Source organism: Hyperolius riggenbachi, chromosome 3, assembly GCF_040937935.1.
Source record: "Hyperolius riggenbachi isolate aHypRig1 chromosome 3, aHypRig1.pri, whole genome shotgun sequence".
Lineage (NCBI taxonomy): Eukaryota > Metazoa > Chordata > Amphibia > Anura > Hyperoliidae > Hyperolius > Hyperolius riggenbachi.
Window position 1 is genome coordinate 203,295,052 of NC_090648.1, and position 27,675 is coordinate 203,322,726.

General features: G+C 42.3%; 2 protein-coding genes across 5 annotated transcripts in view; one reads left to right on the forward strand and one right to left on the reverse strand.

Annotated features, from left to right (window-relative positions):
• The window catches only part of MPHOSPH10 (M-phase phosphoprotein 10), a 26,894-nt gene extending 12,538 nt beyond the window's left edge, over window positions 1-14,356 (reverse strand). The window contains exons 1-5 of the mRNA XM_068275580.1: window positions 14,196-14,356; window positions 10,911-11,580; window positions 6,952-7,133; window positions 3,932-4,157; window positions 2,504-2,645 (exon numbers count right to left, since the gene is read on the reverse strand). Coding sequence (XP_068131681.1) covers window positions 2,504-2,645; window positions 3,932-4,157; window positions 6,952-7,133; window positions 10,911-11,580; window positions 14,196-14,278 — 1,303 coding nt within the window. The 5' untranslated portion in view covers window positions 14,279-14,356. The remainder of the gene's footprint in view (window positions 1-2,503; window positions 2,646-3,931; window positions 4,158-6,951; window positions 7,134-10,910; window positions 11,581-14,195) is intronic.
• The window catches only part of FAN1 (FANCD2 and FANCI associated nuclease 1), a 33,337-nt gene continuing 19,937 nt past the window's right edge, over window positions 14,276-27,675 (forward strand). The window contains exons 1-7 of one of the 4 annotated variants that reach the window (XM_068275577.1): window positions 14,276-14,761; window positions 18,542-19,764; window positions 20,532-20,672; window positions 21,085-21,274; window positions 23,126-23,359; window positions 24,190-24,321; window positions 27,088-27,196. In XM_068275577.1, coding sequence (XP_068131678.1) covers window positions 18,561-19,764; window positions 20,532-20,672; window positions 21,085-21,274; window positions 23,126-23,359; window positions 24,190-24,321; window positions 27,088-27,196 — 2,010 coding nt within the window. In that variant the 5' untranslated portion in view covers window positions 14,276-14,761; window positions 18,542-18,560. Of the gene's footprint in view, window positions 14,762-18,519; window positions 19,765-20,531; window positions 20,673-21,084; window positions 21,275-23,125; window positions 23,360-24,189; window positions 24,322-27,087; window positions 27,197-27,675 lie in introns of all 4 variants that reach the window. The other 3 variants (XM_068275579.1, XM_068275576.1, XM_068275578.1) reach the window with 3 other exon arrangements.

The following is a 27,675-nucleotide window of genomic DNA, read 5'->3' on the forward strand; positions in this document are numbered from 1 at the left end:
GATAACATAATATCCGGCATGTCCGATATTACATCCGATCAATTCTGCGCTCGATTTCTCATAGAAGTAAATAGAAATAGATAAGAAAAACGAGCGAAGATAAGAGAATCAAGCAGAATCGAGTGCAGCATCGAGCAGAAAAAACAATCGGGAGGGGAAATCGAGCGGAAAATCGTACCGTGTGTACCCAGCATTAGGAGGGTTAGTGCTGGAGATCAGGGTAAACAGAGGTTAAAGAGCACCAAACAAATTTTCTAAACAACAGGGCTTCTCAACTGGGTAGTCAAAAAAATGCAAACAACAAGTCTCTTTAATAATAATAATAATAAAAAAAATCCATTATTACAGTACCTTTTTTTAACTGGAAGATTCTATCCAAGGTACTCCTTAGCTACCGCAGGTGCCACAGGAACCAAGTTCCTGGCTGCGAAATGTAGCTCTGTGTCGCATGTAAACCACAGAACTGAAATCTCCCGGGAACTGGCCAGCTTGAGGCATGCTGTGGAAAATACAATACAAGCAACTCTCCTCTCTTCTATGCTGTTGCTTTGTCTGTTCTCAGTTAGTGCAGTCAGATAAGAACTGTTCCCTAAAGGTGCGTACACACACACACACACACACACTACTACAGAGAACGACGGGTCCGTCAGACCCTCCCGCTGGGCGGTCGTTCTCCCAACAGTAGTGTGTGTACAGTCTGTCTGCAGACTGATAAAGCTGCTTCTCAGAAACAGCCTTATCAGTCTGCAGACAGAGTGTGCACCCGCACTACTGTCGGGAGAACGACCGCCCAGTGGGAGGGTCTGACGGACCTGTCGTTCTCTGTATTAGTTTGTGTGTACGCAGCTTATGCTGTTTAGTCGGTGGTTATTGCATAATGTAACAATTCTTACCCGACCTGCAGTCAAAAGCCTAAACAGGGTAAGCAGGGAGGACAATAGGGCACTGCTTGTACTGAATTACAGTGTGTTTCAAGCTGTTCATAGAACATTTTGTTCAGACTGCAGCTGGGATTTGTGAGAGGGGGAAAAGGGACCTGTAGAGACAGGTAAGCACAAGACAACGGAGGGATGCTGGCTGAGGGCAGGCAGAAGGCAGGAGGAGGTAGCTTCCCCCATCCCCTCCTTGAACACGGTGGCACCTACAGCTACTTGAAAATAGGTGGAAGTGCGGGAAAATGAATGGCAAAGAATCCAGGATACTGCTCCAGACCACCATTGGGATACACTCGGTGAGGCATTGCGTTTGCCATAGTTTTTAAACTTTAATATATGCTACTGATATCCCTTTATAGAAGAACAGGTTTAGGCATCAAGAAGATGGGATATTAGGGTTAGGCATCAAGAGGTTAAATGATAAGGGGATAGGCAAGACGCTATTCATTAAGGGGATTGGTTAAGTTTAGGTGATCAAAGGAGGTACAAGTCCTAAAACCAATGATAAAACAGCATTGCATAGCAGAAAAGCACATAGCAGGTGGGGTGGGGGGAGGGGGGGGGGGTGAGAGACGAAACCAGGTCCCCATAGCAGCATGTTATGCTGCATGAGGCGTGTAAGAGTAATTCAGGGCTCCGGCAATTCCCGGACCCCGAATTACACCACCCTCCATGTTGCCACAACATAGAGGGGGAATAGTATTTAATGCTGCCAGGGAGTTTAGCGGCAGCAGGGAGAGCCGTCATTTGGCTCTCCCGGCGCCCAACTCATCGACGGCATTCTAACGCGAAGAGCAGCCTTTGCCAAATGAGTTTCTATGAAAAATCAACTGAGCCCAAGTGTTCAGTATGTATTCATTCTTTTTATTTCCCATTTAAAATTCATGTAAAATTGTAGCAATTTGGGATATATAGTGCAAATGGCGATAGCTCACCACTCTTGGAGCAATTCTAGCTTATTCAGAGAAACGGAAAAGAATATAGGGAAAATAGTAAGAAAGGGTTGCAGCCCATCTGAGACTGAACAGAAGTAGTGAGGACCTACTATGGGTATGCTACAGCATTTGTGGTGGAGACAACAAACCAAATCTTGTGGAATAAAGGAAGTCTGTCCCTTAAAGAGAATCTGTACTTGGAAAAAAAAAAACCCTCTGGGGGACACTTACCTTGGGAGGGGGAAGTCTCAGGATCCCCCCTCCACTGTAGCTTCAGGCAATACAGAACTGCCCCCCCCCCTCCCCCGGCACACTTGACAAGGCATTATATATTTACCTCTCCGGGATCCAGCGCAGGTGCAGTAGTGGCACTTCATTGGGGCTAGACAGAAATAGCCAAACCCGTTCATTGCTAGTGCACCTGTGCAGGATCACGGCGGGTAAATATTTACCTTGTCATACTTTGGGGGACCCTGGCTTTAATTGAGCAGTTTGGTGCAATGTGTTTTTATTGAATATTAATAGAATATGGGAAGATCTAAAATCACAATACTGTTCACACCAGAAAGCTATTCAGATAAAAAGGTCCATCAGCAATAAGTTGTTGATCAACAAGAAAAAAAAAAATCTCACCCATTTTGGAGGCGTGGTCAAAAAGTAGGGACTCTGATAGAAGACTGTTCTCTGGCCTCTTCTGTGATGTCACCTCTCCAGTCAGTTGCCATGACTTCTCACCAAGCATTTGTTCCTGCAGTGACTGAATCTTCTCATTCATCTGTCAATCAAAAGTTTCCTTAGTCAGTTTCTTTATTAGTATTTTATCTAGTTTCTTATCCTAGCAATAGCCAGGGCTCTAGTGTGATCTAAACTTTCTATTTCCTTTAGGGGGTGCTTTCTCCATAAAAACACCTGGGAGTGGTTTCACTGCCCTAAACTCAACAGTAGTTTCCCCTAAACAAAGAAGAAAAAAAATGACATTGCAGAGTGGGAATTGGGGAGATTGGCATACAACAATGCCTTGGGTGCCTGGGGCAGGCAGCGGGAGCATTCATTGCTCCCACACTCTATCTCATAAAGATTAGAATTACAGCGTAACATAAATACATGTCTACTGTAAAGGATTTACACCTGTACATGCCATTATTGCTCTTCAGAAGCATACTGGGAACTCACAGTAGACTTGTGTGAACATTCTGACTTCAGGTTGAGCATGACCTGACCGCTTCTCAAATTACTACAGTGAGAGACAATCACAATGATCATCGGTTAAGTTCAGAAGGCACTAATGCAAGGTTTTTTTTTATTAAGTTTTGCATATCAAAGTGTCCAGGATTTGAGGCTCCTCTTGAAGAACAATATACTTCTGTTGCAGGACTTAGAATTCAGCTGTTTTTATAAAAGAATGAACTGTAAATTGTGCTACATCTGTCAGCATAGCCACACAATTGTACTTGGTGCCCTCTATGAAGTACTGTAGTTATTGTGTCAGATAGACAACTCTGCGGCAAGCATGCCATATGCAGAAGTCTTTATATCCCAAGTCTGTGCAAAATCGAAGTTTTTAATCACAGTCTATCGCACATTACCATAGCAACGCACACTGCCCCCCTGCTGTTCGTATATTAAAAACTGCAGTGTGCTGACAATTTTACCATTGCATTGTGTATCAGGCCGCGGTTCTCTACCCACCTTGCCACTTTATCTCAGGGAAGCTTGGCAGGGATCAGAGTAGCTGCATTCAGCAGCCAGGGCAAAGCTAAGCTTACCTCTTTCAAGGAAAGGCATGCAACTGATGTGAAAGTGTGATTTATACATGATCATGGGCCACTTGTACTTCATGTTGTACTTTCCACATGAAGCAGAAGTGACATGAAGTACCTGACTGGCTTATCAGAGACTTACAAATTGCTCTCATGCTTCTCCATGAAGTTTTATGTGGGATAAGTGGACCATCTCTACCTATAGGCTGCAGTGGGCAGCTGCTTCAATTCCCTTTGCACCTGTTTCTGTAAATCACACTGTTGATGTAGAGCACATATTGTTCTAGCTTCTCATACTAACCTTTTGTTCTCTCTTCTCAAAAGAGGACTTCAGTTCAGCTGGATCCTGAGGTTTTTCTGAATTCTTCTTTCCACCAAGTATGTCATTAACATCTTCACCATCACTGTCATCTGACAGGTCAAATGTCACCCTCTTGAAAGCTTCCTTTGCTCTTCTACTGTCTTCTGTGTCCTCCATCATTTCTTCTTCCTCTTCTTCATCATCCTCACCCTCATCCAATTCATCCCTGAAATAAAAAGACAATGTGTTATCTTAGAAAGTGTAAACAATTGGTTTAGGCTTTGTTCCCATCTTTGTTTTTCCTTTGTCAAGACTCATTTTAAAGCAAGTTTTACATTGGTGTATAAAAACTACTGAACTACTCGGAACTTCATTCCAAAGCTAGAAATCTGTAACAGAACATATGTCTTCAGTTGTCAGTATACCTTTGCTTAAAGTACACCAGAGATGGGATAATTAAAACATGTGATACTTACCTGGGCTTCCTCCAGCCCCATAAGCCGGTAACTGGCTCAGTCGCATCATTCCGGGTCTTCTGCGTATGTGCGGACCCCGAATGAGCGAGTTACCGGGTTGATTGTGGCTGAACAGCAGACCGTGGGAGGACGGCGAGGGGCTTTGCTTATGGGGCTGGAGGAAGCCCCGGGTAAGTAGCAAATCTTTTAATTATGAGAGAGAGAGAGAGAGAGAGAGAGAGAGAGAGAGAGAGAGAGAGAGAGAGAGAGAGAGAGAGAGAGAGAGAGAGAACACGTTGCTTACAAGCAGATTATTCAAACGGGGATTAGTAAAACTGCAATTAGTTTACTATCATCATAAGCTTAACCGTACTGCACATGTGCAAGCATGGCCACGTCTGTGGAGCAGCATAAAGCCTTAAAGAAAATCTGAGGTGGGTTTTACAAATCCTATTAGCACACAGAGGCTGGGCCTGCATATAATGTCAAGCCTCTGCTGGCCCCCATAAATCAAACCACCATGCTAGCGACACACAGCATGTCTCTAACAAGCTGTTTACATGTAAACTGTCAGTCTCCACCGCTCCCCCGCCTCCTCTATATCGTTGTTCCCCGCCTGCGTCCCTTTCCTCCAATCACCGGGGAGGGAAGGGATGCAGGCATGGAGCGGCGGAGAGTGACAGTATACAAGTAAACAGCTTGTTAGCGACACGCTGTGTGTCGCTAGCATGGCGGTATGATTTATGGGGGCCAGCAGAGCGCAGGGGGAGGGGCCTGTGTGAGAACTGTATATTAACAGAGGCTTGACATTATATGCAGGCCCAGCCTCTGTGTGCTAATAGGATTTGTAATACCCACCTCAGGTTCTCTTTAAAGGACAACTAAAATGAAAGGGATATGGAGGCTGCCATATTTGTTCCCTCTTAAGCAATACCAGTTGCCTGGCTGCCCTGTTGAACCTCTGCCCCTAATGCTTTTAGCCACAGACCTTGAACAAGTATGCAGCAGATCAGGGGTTTCTGACATTGGCCTCAATTCACTAAGATCATACTGGAGATAATAAGGCAAGAGAAAACGTACCTCCACACAGTGAGAGAGTTATCTTATCTCTTCATTCCCTAAGTTACCTCCTCTGTAGTTATTTTCTCACACAGGTAATTAACAGCCTGTCTTTAACTTTAGAATTCTGGAGTTATTTTAAGGATTGAAGACTTAACTTAAAAGACAGAAGAGTTAACTTTAGGTTTGACTGAGGTAAAATGTTTCCTGAATACTACATGCCTCATTACCATGGTGATAACTATAGAAACTATCATTAAACACATGAGATAAGCTTAGTAAATTGAGGCCATTGTCAGATCCGACAAGATGATCTGCATGTTTGTTTCTGGTGTGATTCAGTTATTACTGCCACCAAACAGACCAGCAGGGCTGCCCGGCAACTGGTATTGCTTAAAAGGAAATACATATGGCAGCCTCTATATACTTCTCACTTCAGTTGTCCTTTAAGCATGTGCAGTACAAGGTCATGCTCGTACATGGAGGGGAGCACAGCATAAGAATATATCCAACAAGCTCTTGCTGGATTTGTTCAGAGGGACCCTGCGCAGGAACAGTGGGTGGATCAGGAAGCCTCTGGACTATCCAGAAGCTTCACTCTACTGAGGCAAGCATTTCTTTTTTTTTTATTCTACAGGTTTGCTTTAAGCTCCTTTTAAGAGGACAACACCAGGATACTCCATTACCTGCAGTGCATGACTGACAGAAATTAGCCTTTAATGTCTAGCGTTCAATCATTTTTTTTCTATCAAAAATCTAAAAAGAAGGCCATTGTTTTCATCAGATTTTAATTCAATTAAATGCTTTTTCCAAATCAAATAAGGGAGTGAGACACCGAGAGCCCAGTATAGTGTAGTATGTACTGGGAAAGTGAAGTGGAAATATGATTGTAAGAAACACACTCACAAATCTGGGTTACCGTCCAGGTAACCACTGTATAGGCAGGTGGGGAGAATTAGACCTGTCCCCACTCAGGATTAAGAAGTCGCTCTATGTAGATCGGACAAAAAGGGGCCAAAATACCCTCCCACCAGGGGTGGACTCAAAGTGTAAACAATGTTACAGAGGCGCCAGTAGTGTAAAATAATGATAAAAGGTTTCAAAAAGGGAAGGAGGCTAGTCAGTGGTGGACTTACCTCACAAGGTAATGTCGATTTTTCAACAAAAATAATTTATTCACATACGCCAAAAAATTGCAATGCGTTTCTTGGGCATATCCCACTTCATGGGATATGTGGGATTCAAGTGCGATATACCCAAGAAACGCGTTGCAATTCTTTGGCGTACTTGAAAATTCTTTTTGTTGAAATATCAACATTACCTTGTGTCTACATTGGGGAGGTAAGTCCACCACTGACTAGCCTCCTTCCCTTTTTAAACCTTTTATCATTATTATACACTACTGGCACCTCTGTAACATTGTTTACCAAATCAAATACCTGCGTTATTTAAAACAGGTAACTGAGCAGGGCAGATAGTCTGCTACAAGCAGAATTAAGATCTTACATTTCTTCCAAGGCACCCTCTTCATCTTCACCCAAAACTTCCTCTTCATCTTCTGACATCTCTTCATCTCCCGATTCTCGTTCTCTCTTTTCTTCACTCGATTGTCTGTGCGCCTCATTTTCATCCCCCTCTACTGGATCAAAGTAATCTTTATACTTAAGGTTCCGGGAACTTTCAGCCACCTGAAGAAAGAAAACCGCATTTAATTACAGTTTTTATCTGTAATTGCATAACACAAAGAGTAAACAGAGTAAAAAAAGACAAAGTACAGTGACAAGTGAGTGCTTCCCAAGGACTAGGAGCCCCGGCATAAGTATTTCTGAGCTTACCACTGTAGCTTTCAATTGATCCAGAGCGTCCAATTTTTAGAGAACACTGGAACGCAAGCACACCTAGACTGGTTTTATCTTATGCAGGGGTAAAGGTCAGCAAAGCTTGCTATACCTCTCTGTCATACCTGAATAAAATGCTGAAAGGTTGGGAAGTATTAGTCAAGGTGGTTACATGTATGTGTGCACAACAGGAACTTCTCCCCGGCAACTCACAGACAACTTTAAAGGAAAAAGAGTCCATAGCAGACCTGTGGGAATAGCTTATGTTCTCCAACTTTAAGTAAATCAACTCCAAAGTATTATGGCTGAAAAATACAAACGCCATGCAAGTTTTTTTTTCTTTGAGGGAAGACATCTATATTCCTGTCACTGCACCTTGCAGCAAATTTACTGCCAGGTATCCCTACAACCCCCCACCACCCTTCATTTTCTGAAGCAAGGCTTAACTGCTATTTAATACTTGATACTGCAGAAAATGTGTTAAGCAAGCAATCTGCTGCAGTGATAAAAACAATTTCTCAGCTAAATATCAGTCTGGCTTGCATTCATTTGCACCAGAATGGCCGCTGTGAGCTGGGTGACAGCTGCTCTCACAGCAGAGTCTGGTCTGTGCTCAGAACAGGTTTCCACTGCTGCAGAGCTCTGCATTAAAAGAAAATTCCACCTTTGCTTAAAAAATTGCTATAAAAAATGCTTCTCAAGTATTTTGTATTTTAATGTAATTAAAAATAACCTTTCCATTTCAATTTCCAGCGTACTGTGAATGTTCAAACTGACTGTAAGCTCAAGTTCCTTTACTTATCTAGTAGGGAATCTATTCTGTGTTGCACTAGTTTTCAGTTTAAATGACCCAGGTCTCTCTCTCCTGCATGAGTACTTATGGGTGGATACTAACCAACTGATGGGGGAGGCTCTTGCTCATGAGAGGGGATTAAGCAATTTAACAATACATTCATTATATGTACGTCTGTTATTTTTAAAAACATTTTTTTCCCACAACAGTGCCCCTTTAAAGGGGTTCTTTCGCGAAAAAAGTAGGCAGTTAAAAAATGTGACAGATGACAGGTTTTGGGCAAGTCCATCTTTTTAAGGGGGGTTCTCAGGGCTTTCTTTGTTTTCAACAGCATTTCCTGAACAGCAGTTGCAAAATCTAACTGACATAATAGTGTGCAAGTGATTAGGGAGGCCGGCTGGTATCTTGCTATTTTGGCAGTTAAACTGCTGTTTAGGAAATGCTGTTGAAAACAAAGAAAGCCCTGAGAATCCCCCTTAAAAAGATGGACTGGCTCAAAACCTGTCATCTGTCACATTTTTTAACTGCCTACTTTTTTCGCGAAAGAACCCCTTTAAGTAATTGAATTCATTTATACAAGAAAGTATTTTGAATTCATGGTAATAGATGTCAGGGTCCAGGCAAACAGAAAATCTAAACAAAAATCTATACCAGGACATGTCGTTTGGTGATTGGTCATTTTATAGCGCAACCCATCAATAAGACATGCACATTCTTTATCATTCGTGAAGAGAGGAGCAATTGGCACACAATCAACATTCCCATAGTTTTGTACTGCATTGAGCAGAACAAAGCTAAAATCTGGTCACTAATGTTATGAAACTTACACTAAATATCACGTCTAAATTGTTACAAACTTCGTATGGTGTATGCCTAGCTTTAGTCAAGGCCTATCAACAGGTCTACAGCCAGTGACGTCTGAAATATCTCATTTTCCATTACAGCTACTTCCAGATCAAAGACTCGCTGGGTACTGAAACCCTGTTTGGGATAAAAGCTTTTGTTTTTGCATATGTAAACACAAATAGCGCAATACCTACTCTTATGCTAGGTACACACTATCAAGGTTGCTCTCACGAGTAATCATGAGTGCTTACTCGTTATTTAAATGAGGCTTAATTGGCGCAGGTGTGCGGCGGGGATACAAGGGGTTATTTACCCATAAATCCGCCATCCACCCTGCGTTCCAAACAGCTTGCACATGTCCTATTGGTCCCATTGCAAGCCTCACACCTGCGCACTTCCTCCTCCTGGCTTGAAGGAGGAAATGCGCCGGGGTGAGGCTTGCAACACAACCAATAGGATGCGCGCAAGCTGTTTGGAACACAGGGCGGGTGGCGGATTTATAGGTAAATAACCCCTTGTATCCTCGCCACACACCTGCGCCAATTAACCATTTCCCCTCTACATCCCTGCAAAATGCCACAACTCTGTGCAGGGGCGTAGGTACTACGTCCCTCCCCCTGCGCTCGGTACCGCCGCTCATTACCGCCGATCGCCCGCCGCTAGATCAATGAATGGGAAACAAATCCATTCATTGATCTTATTCCCCGTGTGAATGGCTGCAGCCGTCTATTCAATCGGCTCTGCCACTCATGAATCCCGTGCACGTAGTGCTTCCGTTGCCGTACTAACAGTCACCACCTACCATCTTGTAGTATTACATCCCCCCCTTTTTTTTCAGTTTATCATCCCGTTACTTTTTTTTTTTTTTTAATGACCCCCTGACCTCCCACACTCCCCTAAAGTTACTTTTTTTTTTTTAATTAAAAAAAAAAAAAATTACAAATAAAAGAAAATACATAAAGTTACCTTAGGGACTGAACTTTATGTTTATACAAAAAATGTATACTACAATTACTTTATAAATTATGGGCTTGTAATTAGGGATAGACGCAAAACTTAAAAACTGCACCTTTATTTCCAAATAAAATATTGGCGTCATACATTGTAGTAGGGAAAAATTTTAAACGTTGCAGTAACCGATACAAATGGGCAAATAAAATGTGTGGGTTTTAATTACAGTAGCATGTTTTATTTTGAAACTATAATGGTCAAAAACTGAGAAATAATGCATTTTTTTCCCCCATTAAAACTGAGTTAGAACAAAATCATTCTTAGCAAAAAGTACCCCCAAAGAAAGCCTAATCAGTGGCGAATAAAAAACAAGATATAGATTGTTTTGTTGTGGTAAGTAGTAATAAAGTTATAGGTGAATGAATGGAAGGAGCGCTGATGGGTGAAAATTGCTCTGTTTTTTTTTTTTTAGAGGAAAAACCCTTCGAGGTGAAAAGGTTTAGGCCCCTTTTACACTTAATCAGTTGGTGTGCGTTAGTACGTGTTGGTATGCATTTTTTCCATAGCAGTGCATTTGGAAGAAGATTTCAGTTAAAACGCCTTAAGTGTAAAAGGAAAACATGGGCATTACTTTGAAAATCAGTTTTCTTTCAGTTATAACTGAGAGCAACTGATTAAGTGTAAAAGGGCCCTAAGCCTCATTTGAATCATGGGTAAACACTCGTGAGAGCAACCCTGCACACTATAAGATTTTCTGTCAGATTGATTATTTCCAACATGTCCGGTCTGATTTCTGATCGATTTCCAATTATTTTCCAATCAAAGTGAACGAGAAATGTATGTAACCAACTTCCCTAGCAGTGCCACAGTAAAGAACACTGCATGTGCCATTACTAAATGCTCCAACTATGCCATACAGTCTGACATAGCAGCACCCCAACATTTGCAGACCAGAGGCAGATAACTAGGGACCCTTCAGACACTTCTGATTTATGTATGGGAAAACAAAGTCACAAAGCATTGTTCAGGTATTTTACCTGTTTTGTTGTTTTTCTTGTTTGAAGCTCTTCCTCGTCATCATCATAATCAGAATCAATGTCTTCAAAATAATCCACATCTTCATCATCATTCTCCTCATTATCACCATCTTCCTTCTCGGCCTGCTCCAAAAAAGCCTCCATCTCAGACAGCTTGAAGAACTGATCATCTACTATGGACTTTTCTGCTGGCCGTTTAAGTGTTTTTTTATTTGGTTTGTTCTTGTTCTGTTGTTCCAATTTATCAATATCAAAGTCTGTTTCCAAATCATCTTCGCTGAAACTCTCTGCATCCGGCTTCCGGGCGTTTTTACCTAGAAATAAGTTACGATTCTTTTCTTTCCTTTTATGACTATCAGGGTTTATCTCGGGTTGTTCTTCTGGATCTTCTTTTTCTCCGTCTTCTTCATCAGCATTTTCTGATTCCTCCTCAGAAAGTTCTAAGATATTCAGTTCTTGGTCCTTCACAGCCTTACTAATGGCCTTTTTGAAGTAACCTAGCACAGCAGTATTCTGAAGTTCAAGCTGCTGCCAGATTTGCTCTTCATCAAAATTTTCAGTAACCAGTACATTCAACGGACTTCCTACTCCAAGGGCAACCTCTGATTTATGCAAGTCGTATAATGCTTTTGTTAAACTGGAAAACTCAGAGGCCAGTCCCTCTTGAACACTACAAAAAGAGTATAAGTGTTAAGACATGAGATACATTATTTACAGTTTTGCAAAGTAATAGAAGATACTACATTGGTTAGCAATCGTAAGCTCCTCTACAGCAGGTATATTTTGTGCACATCTGTCAATAAGTTATGCATTTACAGTACACAAACTTAGTACAGTACGTTTAATTTAAACGCCTACATACACAACATGACATGCACAAGAGGCGGCAGGTGACTAGCACAAAAACGCATCAAATTTCTGTAGAATGTCTATATTAAATAGCAGAGAATGCTCTCAGTGTAGACTACTATCTGCTGAAACGAGCTGTCATAATTCTCTAAACAAACCAAGGACTGGCCTAACTGGCTCCCATATTCCAAAATCATTTATCGCTAGTTCATAGATCAATCCATGTTACAAGAACTCAGCTAGCAGTGATTTTATAGAATATTGTGCTGCTTAGATATAAAGGTCAAGAGCACTGTTTTTTTACTCAACCTGCCCGCTATGTCATACACAGTGCAACCCCTGCCCCCGCCCTTCATAGCAACAAAATGTTTTTCTAGCCTATAGGCTGGCGACGTGTCTATACAGAACGTGGTCCCAAGCTGTTGCCCAAAGAATTGAGTTCAGATCACTGTTTACATGTGTACAAGGCTTTTTTAACCAACTTGGCGGTAAGGACAAGCCAGACTCGTCCAGCTAAAAGATGTGGCTTGTCCATGCCACGAGGGAGATTTAAAACGGCTCTGCTTCTGTGTGCTTCCCTAGGTCTGCTGGATGCCTGCCAGCACACTATGGGTAGTGATCTGTGCTACCCACAGTGTGCCAACAAGCATCCACCAGTCCTACGGAAGCCCACATGGAGCTGGCAGAGCTATTTTGTGTGGTGTCTCCTTCCCCCACTACTTCCCACTCTCCCTGCAGTGATCCCTAGTGCTGTGATGCATGTGAGTATCAGGCATGGGCAAACTTGGCCCTCCAGCTGTTAAGGAACTACAAATCCCACAATGCATTTGCCTTTATGAGTCATGACGGTGGCTGTCAGACTCCTGCAATGCATTGTGGGACTTGTAGTTCCTCAACAGCTGGAGGACCAAGTTTGCCCATGCCTGGTGAGTATTACTCACCATGCCTCTCTCCAGCGCTGATCACACCACCTCCGCCGCATACAGCTCCGGTCTACTGTCCACAGCACTGGGACGTGGCTTGATGACGTCATCAAGCTGTGTCCCGCTGCTGTGGACAGTACACCGTATTGAATTCAATACAATAGCCTGTTGTGAGATGAGAAACTGCATAGTATTTTACATGCATTTTTATGCAAATGTTTACATATGATTTTTCACAATAGCCCTAATTTACATATACTGCTATGTGACAACATGACAAGTTCCAATGAGAACCATGCATAGAATATAATATTTTATGCGATAAAACCCATAAGGAATGCAAAGAAATGCAGCAGGCGGTCAGTTATTTTTCTTGCATACAAAAATTTGATTGAAAAGGAAACTAGCCCATTCACAATTATTGGTTTTCAGACAAACGGAAACAGCCTAGTTTCCACTGAGCATGCCGAATCTGCCTACATGCAATGACAAATGCATAGGTAGGAGGGTTAAGGTGCCCATTAACGGTACAATTTTTTCACTAAACGTGATCTTTCCATGTGATTTAGATGATCGCAAGTAATCTGAAGGCAATTATTGATTGTTCACATTTACTGAACGATTCTTTCTTCAAATTCAATCATAAATTCCAACTCTCGGATCAATGTGATCCTATTTAACGATCCACCAAAGAATCGTTCATTATCGATAGCCTTCATAAACCAGGGCTGTGGAGTCAGTACAAAAATCTTCCCGACTCCAACCCCGACTCCTCAGTTTATGAAACCACGACTCCGACTGCCCAAAATGGCTCCGACTCCTTAGTCTAATACTTAACAGGGCTGTGGATTTTGTACAAAAATAATCCGACTCCTCAGTGTATGAAATCAACGACTCCGACTCCGGGTGCCCAAAATTGCCCAGACTCCACAGCCCTGTCATAAACAGCAAATTTCCATGCAATGCGATCATAAAAATTGCATCAAAAGATAGCATTTGGTGAAATTGTACCATTAATGGGCACTTTTAGGGTTAGGGAGGGGATAGTAAAGTCAGTGGGATGTAGGTTAGGTTGACAATGTAGGCTGTCATTGGAACACCGGCGTGTCTAGCAGGACGCACGCCAATACTTGCAGTAATGCAAGTACCCATCAGAATTGCTGAGACATCCTATGCATGACCATAGGGATTCGGGTGCGTTGCAGCATGCCATCCAGAATCACACTGCGATGAGATTCAGAAGGCAAGCCATTGCCCGAATAAGAAGCGTTTCCCGAGGCAACTCGTCTGCTGTGAAAAGCTGCAGACTTGACCCTTGAAGAAACTAGACCAGTGGACCTGATTTAAACTAACCATAAAGTTTCAAAAAGGCATAAAGTATGAAAAGACATTATGGCAGTCATGGACACTATACTACTCCAACAGCTGAAGAGGTGATCAGCTGCTAGTACACACGCTCACAGAGCCTGTTACATTACTGCTCATGTGTTGCCACCAGTGCATACCATCGTACCTGAGCAGCTGCTCGGGATGAGCACTGACATTCTCCAGCACCTCTGTACACCGCCACAACCCCGGCTGCGACACCTCTGCCATGTTCACTGTATACCGCAGCACTTTCCCATACACAGTTCCCACATGGTCAGCGCAGCAGCGGATGTGCCCTTGCTAAAACAACCCAGCAGGAAACTCGAACCGTGCTCAAAGGTTCCGTGTAACATTCTAACTATCCATACTGATCGCTCGTATTGCAGATTTCTTAATATCGAACAATTAGCTTCACATTTATTTTCCTACAGGACGATTTGGAGCAATTTCTTTTCTTTACTCCGAATTGTTTTTTTTCTTGTCTGTCCTATGAATAAAGCTACGTTTGAAGACTCTGGCGCCAATATGGCGGCGACCATGGAGAGTCACAGGTAAATGAGCTTTCCTGGAGGTGTACTGTAGTGAGTACTTTGCCCCTGCTGGTTCATACTGTGTCCTGCGGATCGCTGGATTACACCAGGCAGGCACTGCTGGACAGGACGATGGTTTCCAAGACTCTCTGAGCAGAAGCCCAAGCAATTCAGGCTCCAGGTTTGTGGTTTAGAAAGCCCTAAATAAATGACATGCCTGTTTGGATTGGTAATGTCTGCGTGTCACTGATAGGAAGAGCAATGGCCTGCAGGCTGCAGCTAGGAAGCGCACGACAACCAGACATGTATGTTATATAATATTTAATACTAGTTTTGGCATTTCTGTAGTGCCAACATCTTTAGCAGTGCTGGGCAGAGTATATTGTCTTGTCACTGAGCTGTCCCTCAGAGTGTCTCACAATCTAACCACTACCATCATCATATGTGTATGTATGTATCGGAGTCTAGGACCAATTTAGGTAGAAGTCAATTAACTTAGCTGTATGTTTTTGGGATGAGGGAGGAAACCAGAATGCCTGGAGGAAACCCACACAGATACAGGGAGAACATACAAACTCTGCAGATAGTGCCCTGGCTGGGATTCAAACCAGGGACCCAGCGCTGTAAAGCAAGAGTGCTAACCTCTATGCCACCATACTGAGAAATGTTATATATAGTACTAAATAATAATAATAATAATAATACTATTGTAATTAATTCTCAGATTATGTAGAGATGCTACCTGAAATTCAACTTTAGCCGTTTTTGATCTTCAAAGTCTGAAAGGTGCTGAACTAAAACTTTGCTATATTCTGATATAGAATTGATAACAAGATATGAAGCTGTCAAGCAATTCATCATCATTTAACTTTCAGGCTTCTTGCACACAGGGACGTTACAGGCGCACGTTAGTGCAGCCTGTAACGCTCCCCCAACGCACAGCAATGTAACACAAGTGACCGGTTCACACTGCCCACGTTGCGTTACATTGTAACGCAGCAAAGTGCTGCATGCTGTGCGTTCTCCGCGGCTAAGCCGCGTTAGACTGTTTGCACATGCTCAGTCATGTTGGGGAGGAGGGGAGAGCGGCCGGGCACATGGCTAATTAATATTCACTGAACTCAGTGACGTGCAGTGTTTACTTCCTGGAGCGGCCGCTCTGTGCGGCAATTGGCCGGGCGGGACCGCATGTGTCCAAGAGTACGCATCACGGACGCCAGAGTGAGCTGCACAACGCGGCTCACTCCAACGTCCACACCAGAGAGCACCAGGCGTTGCATTAGGGGCACGTTATGTGCCCTATAACGTCCCCTAAACGCAACGTCCTGGTGTTTAACTAGCCTCCAACCTATTTAGCACTGTGAATTTCAAAGTTCCAAGGGCTTAACGCTTATGTTTAACCCCCTTGGCGGTATGAAAAATACCGCCAGGGGGCAGCGCAGCAGTTTTTTTTTATTTTTTTTTTAAATCATGTAGCGAGCCCAGGGCTCGCTACATGATAGCCGCTGCTCAGCGGCATCCCCCCAGCCCCGCCGATCGCCTCCGGCGATAGGCGATCAGGAAATCCCGTTCAAAGAACGGGATTTCCTGGAGGGCTTCCCCCGTCGCCATGGCGACGGGGCGGGATGACGTCACCGACGTCAGCACCTCATTGGGAGACCCGATCCACCCCTTGGCGCTGCCTGGCACTGATTGGCCAGGCAGCACAGGGGTCTGGGGGGGGGGGGCCGCGTGCCGCACCGAATAGCGGCGATCGGGCGCGCGGCGGCGGCGATCGGGGAGCTGGCGCAGCTAGCAAAGTGCTAGCTGCGTCCAGCAAAAAAAAAATTATGTAAATCGGCCCAGTAGGGCCTGAGCGGCACCCTCCGGCGGCTTACCCCGTGTCACACACGGGGTTACCGCTAAGGAGGTTAATGTCATTGTAAATTGTTATGACCAAGTCACACAAGCAATAAAATGTCAGTGGACATCGTGGATACTACATGTATCGGGTAAGATGATAGGATCTACCGCTGTGTTTTAGCAAACGATGCAAAAACTTAAAAAACCGCTTCCATTCATATAAATAGAATGGTGGGCCCGTTCACATATAATCGCAAAACGCCGACGATTACCACCGGCGTTTTGCGGGAGTGATTTTCCCGCAATTTAACGCGGAAAAAAATCACTGGACACTGCGGCAGTTTTGGAGCTATGCATGCTAATTGCGAATCGCCGGCAAACCGCTGCATGTAACAGGTTTGCGGTTAACGCTAACTGCAAACGTGGCAGTGAGAACACTGCCATGTGTTACATGCTGTAGCGGTTTTTACAAAACCGCTAGCGGTTTGCCTTGAGTGGGAATCGCTGAAAACGCAGCATTTACCACCCATCGGAACCAGCCCTGAACAATACAGTGGCTGTTGTCTTGTCATCATGGCTGATAGCGTTGCTAAGGAAAATAAACCTTTTTATTTTTACTCCCTTCACACAGTCTAGTAACCCAAGTTTTATTTTGTTTCTTGCACAGCAGGGAAGCCTAAAAAATCTGATCTGTTCCCAAGTTGTGGTAGGGCCCATTCACACTTGCAAAACGCTAGAGCTTTTGCTAGCATTTTGCTCTGGCAATTTTTGGCGATTAACGTGAAAAAAATCGCCATTCACACTTTGTTATTTTTTTTTTTTTTTTTTTTTTTCGATCGCGTTTAGTGCTTCTATAACACTAAACGTGATCGCCAGGAAATTGCCTGACAATGGTGCAGGATACAAATTTGCATTTGGGGATTTGCATTAATCGCCGGTGATTAACACAAATCGCCCAAGTGAGAACGGGCCCATAGGGTATTATGGCACTAGCGCTTTAAAAAGCGTGAAAACGCTCAGATGTGAACTGGGCCGTAAAGTGGTCCTGAACTCTTGCACAGGACAGAAGGAAAACCTAGAAAAATGCACCCTGTATGTATTTACAGAGTTTAGCCTGTCTAATTCCCCCTCATCTGTGACTAATCATCACAGTAATATGATCTCTCAGCTGTGTCAGCTCAGGGATCTCCTCTGCAATGGCAGAGCAGCTAATTTGTGAACACAGGGTGTTAGCCCTATGTCTGCTTCCATGAAAGCACACACACTGCAGATTTATTGCAGGATTTGTATCAGCTGTAACAAAAAATGTTTTCTTTAACCACTTGAGGACCGCAGTGTTAACCCCCCCCGTGACTAGGCCATTTTTAGTTAAATAGGCCACTGCAGCTTTAAGGTGAAGCTGCAGGGCTGTGCAACGCAGCACACAAGTGATTTCCCCCCCCCCTCCCCCGCCTTTTCTCCCCACCAACAGAGCTTTCTGTTGGTGGGGTCTGATCGCGCTCCCACCCCCCAAGCCGTGTTTTTTGTTTTTTTTTATAAATATTTGTTGTTTTTTAATAAAATCCTGCTTTTTTTTTAATTTTATTTTATTCTGTATATTAACTTTACTACTCTCCCTCCCCCTGCCAGCCAATCGGCGCGATCGGCTGTGATAGGCTTCAGCCTATCACAGCGGATCGCTTCCCTGTGTCCCAGCGGGACAGCAGTGTCAAACGGCTGTCCCCAGTACAGCGCTGCTGCAGATCAGAGCACTGTACAAAGTAATTAGACGGCGGTTTCGCCATCTAAGTCTCCTGAGCAGCGATCGCCGCTCCGAGTCTGAAGGTGAGGCGCGATCTCCTGCTAGCCCCATAGACAGCCGTTCACGCCAATCGGCGTGGAGCGGTCCTGGGGCTGCCGCACTGCTCACGCCAATTGGTGTAGTGCAGTCGGCAAGTAGTTAAAGGTTATTATGCTATTGCATCTCTTTTAGAGCAGAGAGGAAGTTCTGAGTTCAGGTCCGTTTTTAAATGTATTGCATTTTTCATGCTAAACTTATGTTACTAATATTTGAATTGTTATTGTATTTTTTTTTTTTAATTTATTTTTTTTTTAAAGCTGAAACCATCAATGTTTTCAGATAAATCCATCGAATCATTATGTCACCATCTAAATCTCCTGAAAAGAAAAAGTCCCGTCTGTCCCTGTCTAAAAATCGAAACAGTTTAACTCCAAAACGTACTCAGTCTTCAGACAAGCCATCAACCTCTCCGTCAATTCTTTCTCTGTTTAAGAATGCACCCCCTGCAAGACTTTCTTGCCCTCTCTGCAGTGAGATGGTTCCTCGCTTCAGTCTGAACAAACACATTGATGAGGAATGCTCTAAGGCAAAGGAGGAGAATGATGATGTCATCTTGGTTGAAGATGTGAAATCGGCCCAACTGTCTTCATCCATCTCGGAGCCTCAACTGTCGCAAGAATTTAAATCTCACGCTACAAAACATGAAGCTAACACAGATGACTGCCATCAGACAATAATCGGCACAGAACAACACAGCCAATACTTCAAGAAAAATCCTTCTGTACCAGATAATGTGAACGATGTGAAGGTAGCAAAAACAGTACCTCTGGGTAGTCTTTCCTCTAAACTCTCCCGGAGAACTCACAAGCCTAAACAAGATGCAAGTAAAGAACGCACTGACCACCTTGATTTTCTGTCACAAGAATCCCTTCCTACTGCCATCTTACAAAAAGAACCACTGTCTTGTAAAAGGAGTGGCTATTTGAATGTACCACCTGTTAGAGAAGGCACAGAAAGTGTTGAAAAAATAACTTTACCTGTATGTACAAGTAATGAACACAAGAATAATAGTGATCAAAAATTCAATTCAGTTTCTAGTGATGAACCAAATATATCACCCTGCCCTGCACATGATGTATATTCTAAACCAAACCAGAGAAGTGAGCCTATCAAGCATAAGATGGACTTGCCCCTTTCAGACAAAACTAGCTGTGGTAAAAAAGCCAAACGCAGCACTCCTCTGGAGAGCTTTTCTGACCTTTCTGCTCCACCTGAGAACTGTGGTGATTCTCTTCAAATCTCTTCTGTAGAGGACAACGGTAATATTCTTCCTGTGGAAGATCCTAATTTATTTGATGAATTTCTGAAGCCCTTTGATCTAGATGGTGAAGCTGAGGCAGACAAAACCAGCATAAAGGAAAGTGGTTCTGAGTCAGACAGGCAGCCATATTACTTGCGGAACTTCTTAATGGTTTTAGAAACTGTAATGGAGACTGAGGAGGACATGAGTCTGTTTGATGAAGAAGATACTCGCACTTTAATGACGTTCAAAGAACTATCTGGTATGTCTTTATTTTTCAAACTGCCTAAGGTGCCTAAAGTATTGTTTTAGAGATATGATGGCTACTTTACATTACCACTGCAGATATAGCATGTCGGGCTCCTGACCGGAAAGTTACAGGGCCATGCTAAATGGATTGTTTAAAACTGGCATCTCTCCCATGACAGAAAATGCTATCATTAGGCAGCTTAGCCCAGTCTACAGACAGAAAAGGGAGTCAGCTGCCTCTTGGCTTTGTGATTGGTCTGTAACTCACAGGATCACAATGGAGGGGAAAAATCGCGTTGTGTGCAATGCATACAGTACATAAAAAGTATGCTTCACTCCAACTGTTAAACACACACTTTATGCATTACCGCACTGCATTCCACATGTTATTAAAGTGGTTTCCATTGTACAAATCTAACACGCCAATGTGAATATGCCATTACAGTATAATTGCAACACAATGAACAATGTAATCACATTGCTCATTGTGTTGCAATGATACTGTAATGGCATGTACTGTAATGCACTGCAACAATTTCGTATTGCCGTTTCACCATCTTTATATTTTCCCGTTAAAAAAAAAAAATAGCCTTTAGAGCCGTATGAAAAAATGTTGTGCATCAGGGCCATTGTTACTAGGAGACAATGAAGAACTTATAGCAAATGTGTAATGTATTGATATGTGTTTGACATCTATATACTGTATAGCTATGCTTAGTTTGCATAACGATGTCCTCTCTGTCGCTTTACCTGTTTGTTACATATGATCTTGTCTTGAAGCCGGGGGACAGAAGTTGTATGTTCGGCTGTTCTTGCGCAAGTTGAACTGGATAAAAACAAACAAGATAGAATATTCTGAGATTGGCTCAGACCTGACTCCTTATATCGAGGAACTGATTCGGTTTGGTTTCCTGCAGTCAGGTATTTATATTTTCTTCCATTAGAGACAATTATGGGGAGGGGAATTTGCTAATATGACCATTTTTTGTAACTGGAGAACTCAGGTGTGCCCAGTTTTGTCAGTGAATTATTCAAACATAATTTCCATTCATTGCAGCTCTATATATTACAAAGATCATTAAACAATCAAACATTTAATAATTGTTTGGCAAACATCATTTTAACTTTTACTCTGTTTTACATCCTTCACCTTATTCAAAGAAATAAAGCTGTTTGTAATAAATATTGTTCTAGAACACAAAAAGCATCCAGTTGAAATTAACTTTGCGTGTTGTTTTTGGATATGCCATTAACCTGGATACAGTAGATGAGAAATTGTAAGTCTGAGGAATAAGCAGTTTGAAATGACCAATTTTCTGGGTTCCCTCTCTAGACTGTGAGCTGGAGGACCTGTCAGAAGCTCTGGATCTTCTGTCTGCTCCAGAGCTGAAGAATTTGGCTAAAGGATTTCGCATGATAAATCCCAGCGCTCCGAAGCAGCAACTTGTGGAGGAGTTCCTGAAACTATCTAAACAACGATCCATATTCAGCAAATCCGGCATCGCTTCCACCATTCTTAAAAAGTACCTTTCTCTGCTATATTTTGATTTAGAAGATGTCAGTTTCATTGTCTTAAAGGACAACTGAAGTGAGAAGACTATGGTGGCTGCCATGTTTATTTCTTGTTAAACAATACCAGTTACCTGGCAGCCCCGCCGGTCTGTTTGGCTTCAGAAGTGTCTGAATAACACCAGAAACAAGCATGCAGCCAATCTGTCAGATCTGACAATAATGTCAAACACCTGATCTGATGCATGCTTGTTCAGGGTCTATGGTTGAAAGTATTAGAGGCAGAGGGCCAGCAGGGCTGCCAGGCAACTGGTATTGCTGAAAAAGGAAATAAACATGGCAGCTTCCATATACCTCTCTCTTCAGTCTTCAGTTGTCCTTTAAGCTTTATACTTATACTAGATATTTTGAAATTAACCTTAAATGATTGTGCATGTCTATGGAATATGTTATACTGTAAATCAATAATAATAATTTGTTCATGATATTGTGTGTGTGTGACCGCATACCACTTATACAGGTGTTCTCTGACCTTGGCTTGTGCCATTTCAGCAATCTATTGAGTTGGCTATAGTTTCCGCTGCAGCAGGATTTCTTTGGCTCAAATTTCCTCTTTCTATCTATCTATATCCAAAGAAGTCCTGCTGCAGTTGAAAATATATATAATTTTTTTTTTTTATTTATTTTTTATTTTATTTTTTTACTAGAGGCATCCTTACATTAGTTATGTGGATTTCAGATAGTTCATGTCTGGCAAATCTAGGTATTATATAAAGTTATGGAAATGCTTAGCAGAAAGTCTGTAAAAAATAACACCTAAAATAATAATACATATTACTTAAAATGTGTACTAGCTGAAAATAAACCTTTGAATTGGCCAGTTAGCTTATTAGTTTAGAATGGATTTTTTTCACCTTTAAATTAGAACTTTTGTTAAAAAAAATCGCCCTATAAGTTCCATAGTGATTGTTAAACAAAGTGAAAATGATGTGCCAAAAATGTAATCCGATAATGATCTGTATTGGCTTATAGAGCAGTATAAAAAAGTGCTATTTTTTTGTAAGCACTTAGCATCTTACAAGTTCACAACAGCTGCATCTCACTGAGGAGGAGATTAAGACAGCCAAGTCAAGTTACGGTAGTTGCCTCTCTTATTTACAGTACTTGGGTATTAACATATTGGTTCGCTCATTATGCTGGATAGTGTACTGGTTAAGGGCTCTGCCTTTGACATGGGAGATCAGGGTTCAAATCCTGGCTAGGGTCAGTACCTATTCAGTAAGACGTCCTTGTGCAAGACTCCCTAACACTGCAGGGTGGTCCCTTGAGTGCGCCCTTAGTGGCTGCAGCTCTTAAATGCTTTGAGTCCAATATGAGAAAAGTGCTATACAAATGTTAAGATTATTAGGATCTTATTAGGAAAATACAGAAGGCCATATTACCCGCGTACATATAAAAATGGCACCTTATAAAAAGGACTCAGGTGATTGTTGTTAGTAGAATATCATTAAAATTAGCGATATTTTTCTACTGAATTACCAATATTTTACTATGACTAAACCTAACCGTACTCTCACACGGAACCCTACCTTTACCGATGCCTAACCCAGAACTGTCCCTCTACCGATGCCGAACCCTAACCCCATAGAAGAATAACTTGTAAATCTGTGTTTGAGATTCAAATAAGAAAACAATGCAGCAAAACATGCAAATTTTATAAAAGTAACACATTTAGTTTCTATTAACTTGTACAATAACTACTTGTTGACCGCAAACTATAGTTCTCTTAGACTGGACAGTTAGCTTATTAGGATGAGTTTTATGCAGTTCATTTTAGTATTGCAATTCTTTCCATTTATTTGTAGAGTGAAAGATGCTGCTGGTCGAGCAGTGCGGATTTGCCGAGCGCCTAGAGCTGTGTTTTGCCGAGTCCTCCTCTTGTTCTCATTGACACAGTCTGTGGATGTGGAAGAAGCTGCTAGTGGAGGACAGAGTCTGCTCTCCACAGTCCTCATGGTTAACATGGGCCGAGTGACCTTCCCAAAGTACACTGTACAGCGGAGCGCCCAGATATTCCAGGACAGAGAAGACCTCATCAGGCAAAAACTAAACACATTTGTTTTGTATTATCAACATGCAGAAAACCATTTGTTTTAATAGGTACAACCTTTCAGTGGAGAAGCACAATATGTGAGCTAGGAATTTGCCACTTCTGAAATGTCCTCACAGCTTTATTTCAGAAATGCCTTTTGTATACATATGCATCACCAGCATTGCCAGTAATGATTGTGCTCTGTTCTTAGTGATACTGTGAGGAATTAGTGCTATACAGACATGTTACTATGATATAAGCAGTATATACTGTTCATTGGCGTGAAGTGGAGGAGGGGCAACAGGGCGGTGAACTTTGTCCGCTTCTGGGGAGGGAGGTAGGCGTGAGAACAATAGAGGTATTTATACGTGTCACCTTGAAATATGGTGTCACTCTTTCACAGTGTGACATCTCAGTTTTGGTTGTGAATCCATTTGATGAATGTGACACCATTATTTGGCTTTTAAAGACCATGTCAGGTCAATACAAGTATCTTGACCATTTACGCAGCTAAACTAAATTGTAAAGGTAAAATGCATCATACAGTATTTTTATTACAGTTTCAACTGAATATGCTAAATTTTATAAGTTATGCACTTGTTTCTACACCATAAACAACATTGAGCTACAGTCCAGTTAGTATTTAGTTATCCTGCACCACACAAAATGCATTAATATAAAATGTGATTTGAAACCATAATTGTTTTCATTCTGCAGGTGACTTTTAACATCCAGGCATTATGTAATGAGAGAGAATGGGTTATCTGGCTGGTTTGTTTGGAAATGAGTGGTGCATAGTTCTGCATTCGCTTACCATGTGATTCTGCCTTCCTTTAGATATGAGTCTGCAATGCACAAGCTGGTAGATATTGTACTTGCCATGACAAATGGTAACTGGAATGATGCACACATGTTGTATCAGGCTGCTAAAGAAGACTGGGAGCAGCTGAAGAATGAACCTGCATTAAGGTACCTTATCTCAGCTCAGTGGCAAATCTATTGTGTGATCTCTTATGAATCTCATGTTACAACTGTTGATATTTACAACAATATTTAAATTTAATTTGAGTCAGGACGCATGAATTTCTAGGTGCAACTCGTACTGTGTGGCCTTGCTAGTACAACTGTGCTGGAACTGACATTCCTGTTGGCTAAATGCTTCTTAAACCGTGTACAAACTATAAATACGTGTCGCCTGAAACAATCATTCCTGGTTCTCAGGTGTCAGTTGTGGGGTGGTCGGAGAGGCGGAGAGTGAGGGCCCATTCACACTTCAGCGTTTTGCCGGCGATTTTGGCAAAATGCTCAAAAGCTAGCGTTTTTCAGGGTAATAAAAGTCTATGGGCCCATTCTCATTTGGGCGATTTGCGCTAAGTGCCGCAAATCGGCCCAAAACGCTAAACGCAAACGCGTAGCCTACACCATTTTCAGGTGATTTCCGGGGGATCGCGTTTTAGTGCTACAGAAACGCAAAATGCGATCGCTAAAAAATTGCCAGGTGTGAATGGTGCTTTTTTGGCGTTAATCGCCAAAAAACGCAGAGCAAAACGCTAGCAAAATCGCTAGCGTTTTGCGATCAGCAAGTGTGAATGGGCCCTAAGTGGTTCTCTACTGTGGGAACTTTCAAGGAATTTTCCACCATTTATTTTGATGGACATTGCAGCATTCAGCTAGGGGTTTCTTTGGCATGGTGTGGCTGGCTTTCCCCTCAAGTTCCCTGCAGTACAAGTCCTATAGGGTTCGGCAGTATTTGAAATTCTAGTCACAAATCTGGTGTAGTGAGGAGATGCTTCATGTGTCTAACCCTACTTCTCAAAAGCGTACAGCATTCTGACTTGGCACTGACAACTGACTGACAACATTAGTATTAATGAGTAAAGCCTAATTGTGGGAATATTTAGCCTTTAATTAATGAAATATTGGTTCCACTGGGACATTATTCTCTTCAAACCAAAATATCCTATAGTAATAGGCATAATGTTTTGAATAAACGACTCCGTGTAAGGATTAGTGAGCAAGCAAATGAATTAATAAACCTAGGTAATCAATCTTCTATAAAAGAAGGATGATGAGTGAAAATTTCTCATGCACCATGCCAACAAATATATATAATGAGGCCACAAAGAAGAGAATTGGCTCTTGGGTGCATGAAAAATTAGTAAATATGAACTTTATTATAAAATAGTAGAAAAACACATAAAGACTATACAATAATACATAAACCCCCCTAACACATTCTAAAATGTTAATCCTCCACCTCAGCTAGGTATGTGCTCCACTGAATCAATAAGGGGCTGCAGTCCCCAAAACTCATTGAATGATTGAAGGCAATTCAATGTGATGGCTGGACAGCAAAATCAAGCGACATATATAGGCTGATGTACTGGCAAAGATTTAAGCATGAAGTCACAGAGCCTGTAGTGATCATGAATAAGCAGCTGGTGATCTGATATTAAACATGGATCCAAGATCTCCAATCATGTATTGCCAAATGAATGGTATCAGTTCATCATATCATACCATGCAGGAAAAATGAAGCAAAGCTTCTTATTCCAATCAACTATTGCCAAAAGCATCTTTCATATAGCCAGAAGGAACAGGTGATCAAATCCTCCATATGCTAATATGGGCTGTAAGTCCCCCACTCGCAGGGACAAGCATTGATTGATAAGTAGCAATGATGTGAATGTAGCAAGGCAAAGCAAAGCCATACACGACCGGTCCATGCAGGATAAATCTGGCCATGCAGTTTATGCAAAGCAGGTCCAAGCAGTACAAATGCAAGGCATAGCCATCAGAGGTCGCATAGTTACCAGTCCTTGTGTACTGCTGCCGTGTAGATAAATGAGAGGATAAGATCCAGTGGAGGTTCCTATAACATGCCCAGCAGGGTGAGGTTACTGTCAAAGATGCAAAGGCATATAACATGCCCAGCAGGGTGAGGTTACTGTCAAAGATGCAAAGGCATCTTTGACAGTAACCTCACCCTGCTGGGCATGTTATAGGAACCTCCACTGGATCTTATCCTCTCATTTATCTACACGGCAGCAGTACACAAGGACTCGCCGGCTGCTACTTTTTATTGTATGGGGGGCGGGGAGAGGAGAGAGGCGGGTGAGGAGAGAGGCAGTGCGAAAGCCGGCGGCTTCATCTATTACATTGCCGCCGGCTATATTTAATTAAATTAAGCAAGGTTGTCATAAATTTGGCCGCAGCGAGACGGCATAAACATAACATTTCTAACATTGGCCGCTGCGCTGCGGCCACTTCGCACATTGGCCGGCCACAACCCGAAGTGGCCACACTACGGGTTCTGGCCGTAACATATACAAGGATATACGGTAAATTAGACTCACCATTTTCTGTGACATAACGGCTTTAATTCTAATCATGAATATTAAAGCTCTTTCAGATGTACATTAAAAGGAAGCTTTTAGACACTGCATACTGTATGTATAATACGTTTTTTTTTATTCACTTTTGTTTGTTTTACTTTGCCTGTAACGATATACACATCACCTGCAGAATACCATATTGGCTTTACAGTTTAAATACCCTAGTTTATAAATTCCTCTTTAGTCAGTGAGACAAAGGTTTTATAGACAACCCCAGTCCAAATTATCTTATATGTAGATGGAGGGGGTGGGGTTTCTCTATCACTTATGAGAATTGTAGTCTCCTGATGTTTAATCTTTACTCTGTGAGCATGAATTAATTCTATATATCATTGTACAGGTTCCATGCAGAACTGCCATTATACCTGCGCTGCTTTACCGTGGGCTGGTTGTACACCAGGATCCTGTCACGAGGCGTGGAGATACTGCAGAGACTGCATTTGTATGAGGTACGCATGTTTGATCTTTAGGATTTTTTTTTCTATTAGTATCTACTGTATTGCATTGTATAGTACTGCATGTTTAAAGCGGCATTGTCACCATAAAAATCAAATCTCAACAGCAACTGGTCTGAGTGTATTAAGTGATAAAGATGCTAATCCTGCATTCAAAACTTGCAAAACTTTTTCTGCTGTTATGGTTTGTAGTTCTCACATACTTTAGGAGCACTGGCCCTAGTGCCAAACAGTGCCAAAGAGTTGAATGCTGGGAGTTCTTTTTATCTATAATATATTTCTCCTCTTCCATTTATGTCCCTGCCTTGCTGCTTATAAGAAACACCCTCTGATTACTTGTGTTTACAAGCAAGGCTGGGGTGACTCAGTGATTGGATGTGTAAATAAAAAAAAAAAAAGACAGTAAAGTTGTTAGTATACACCTCAGTGATGAGTGTCTGAAGACTGGGAGGAGGGCAGCTAATGAATACACA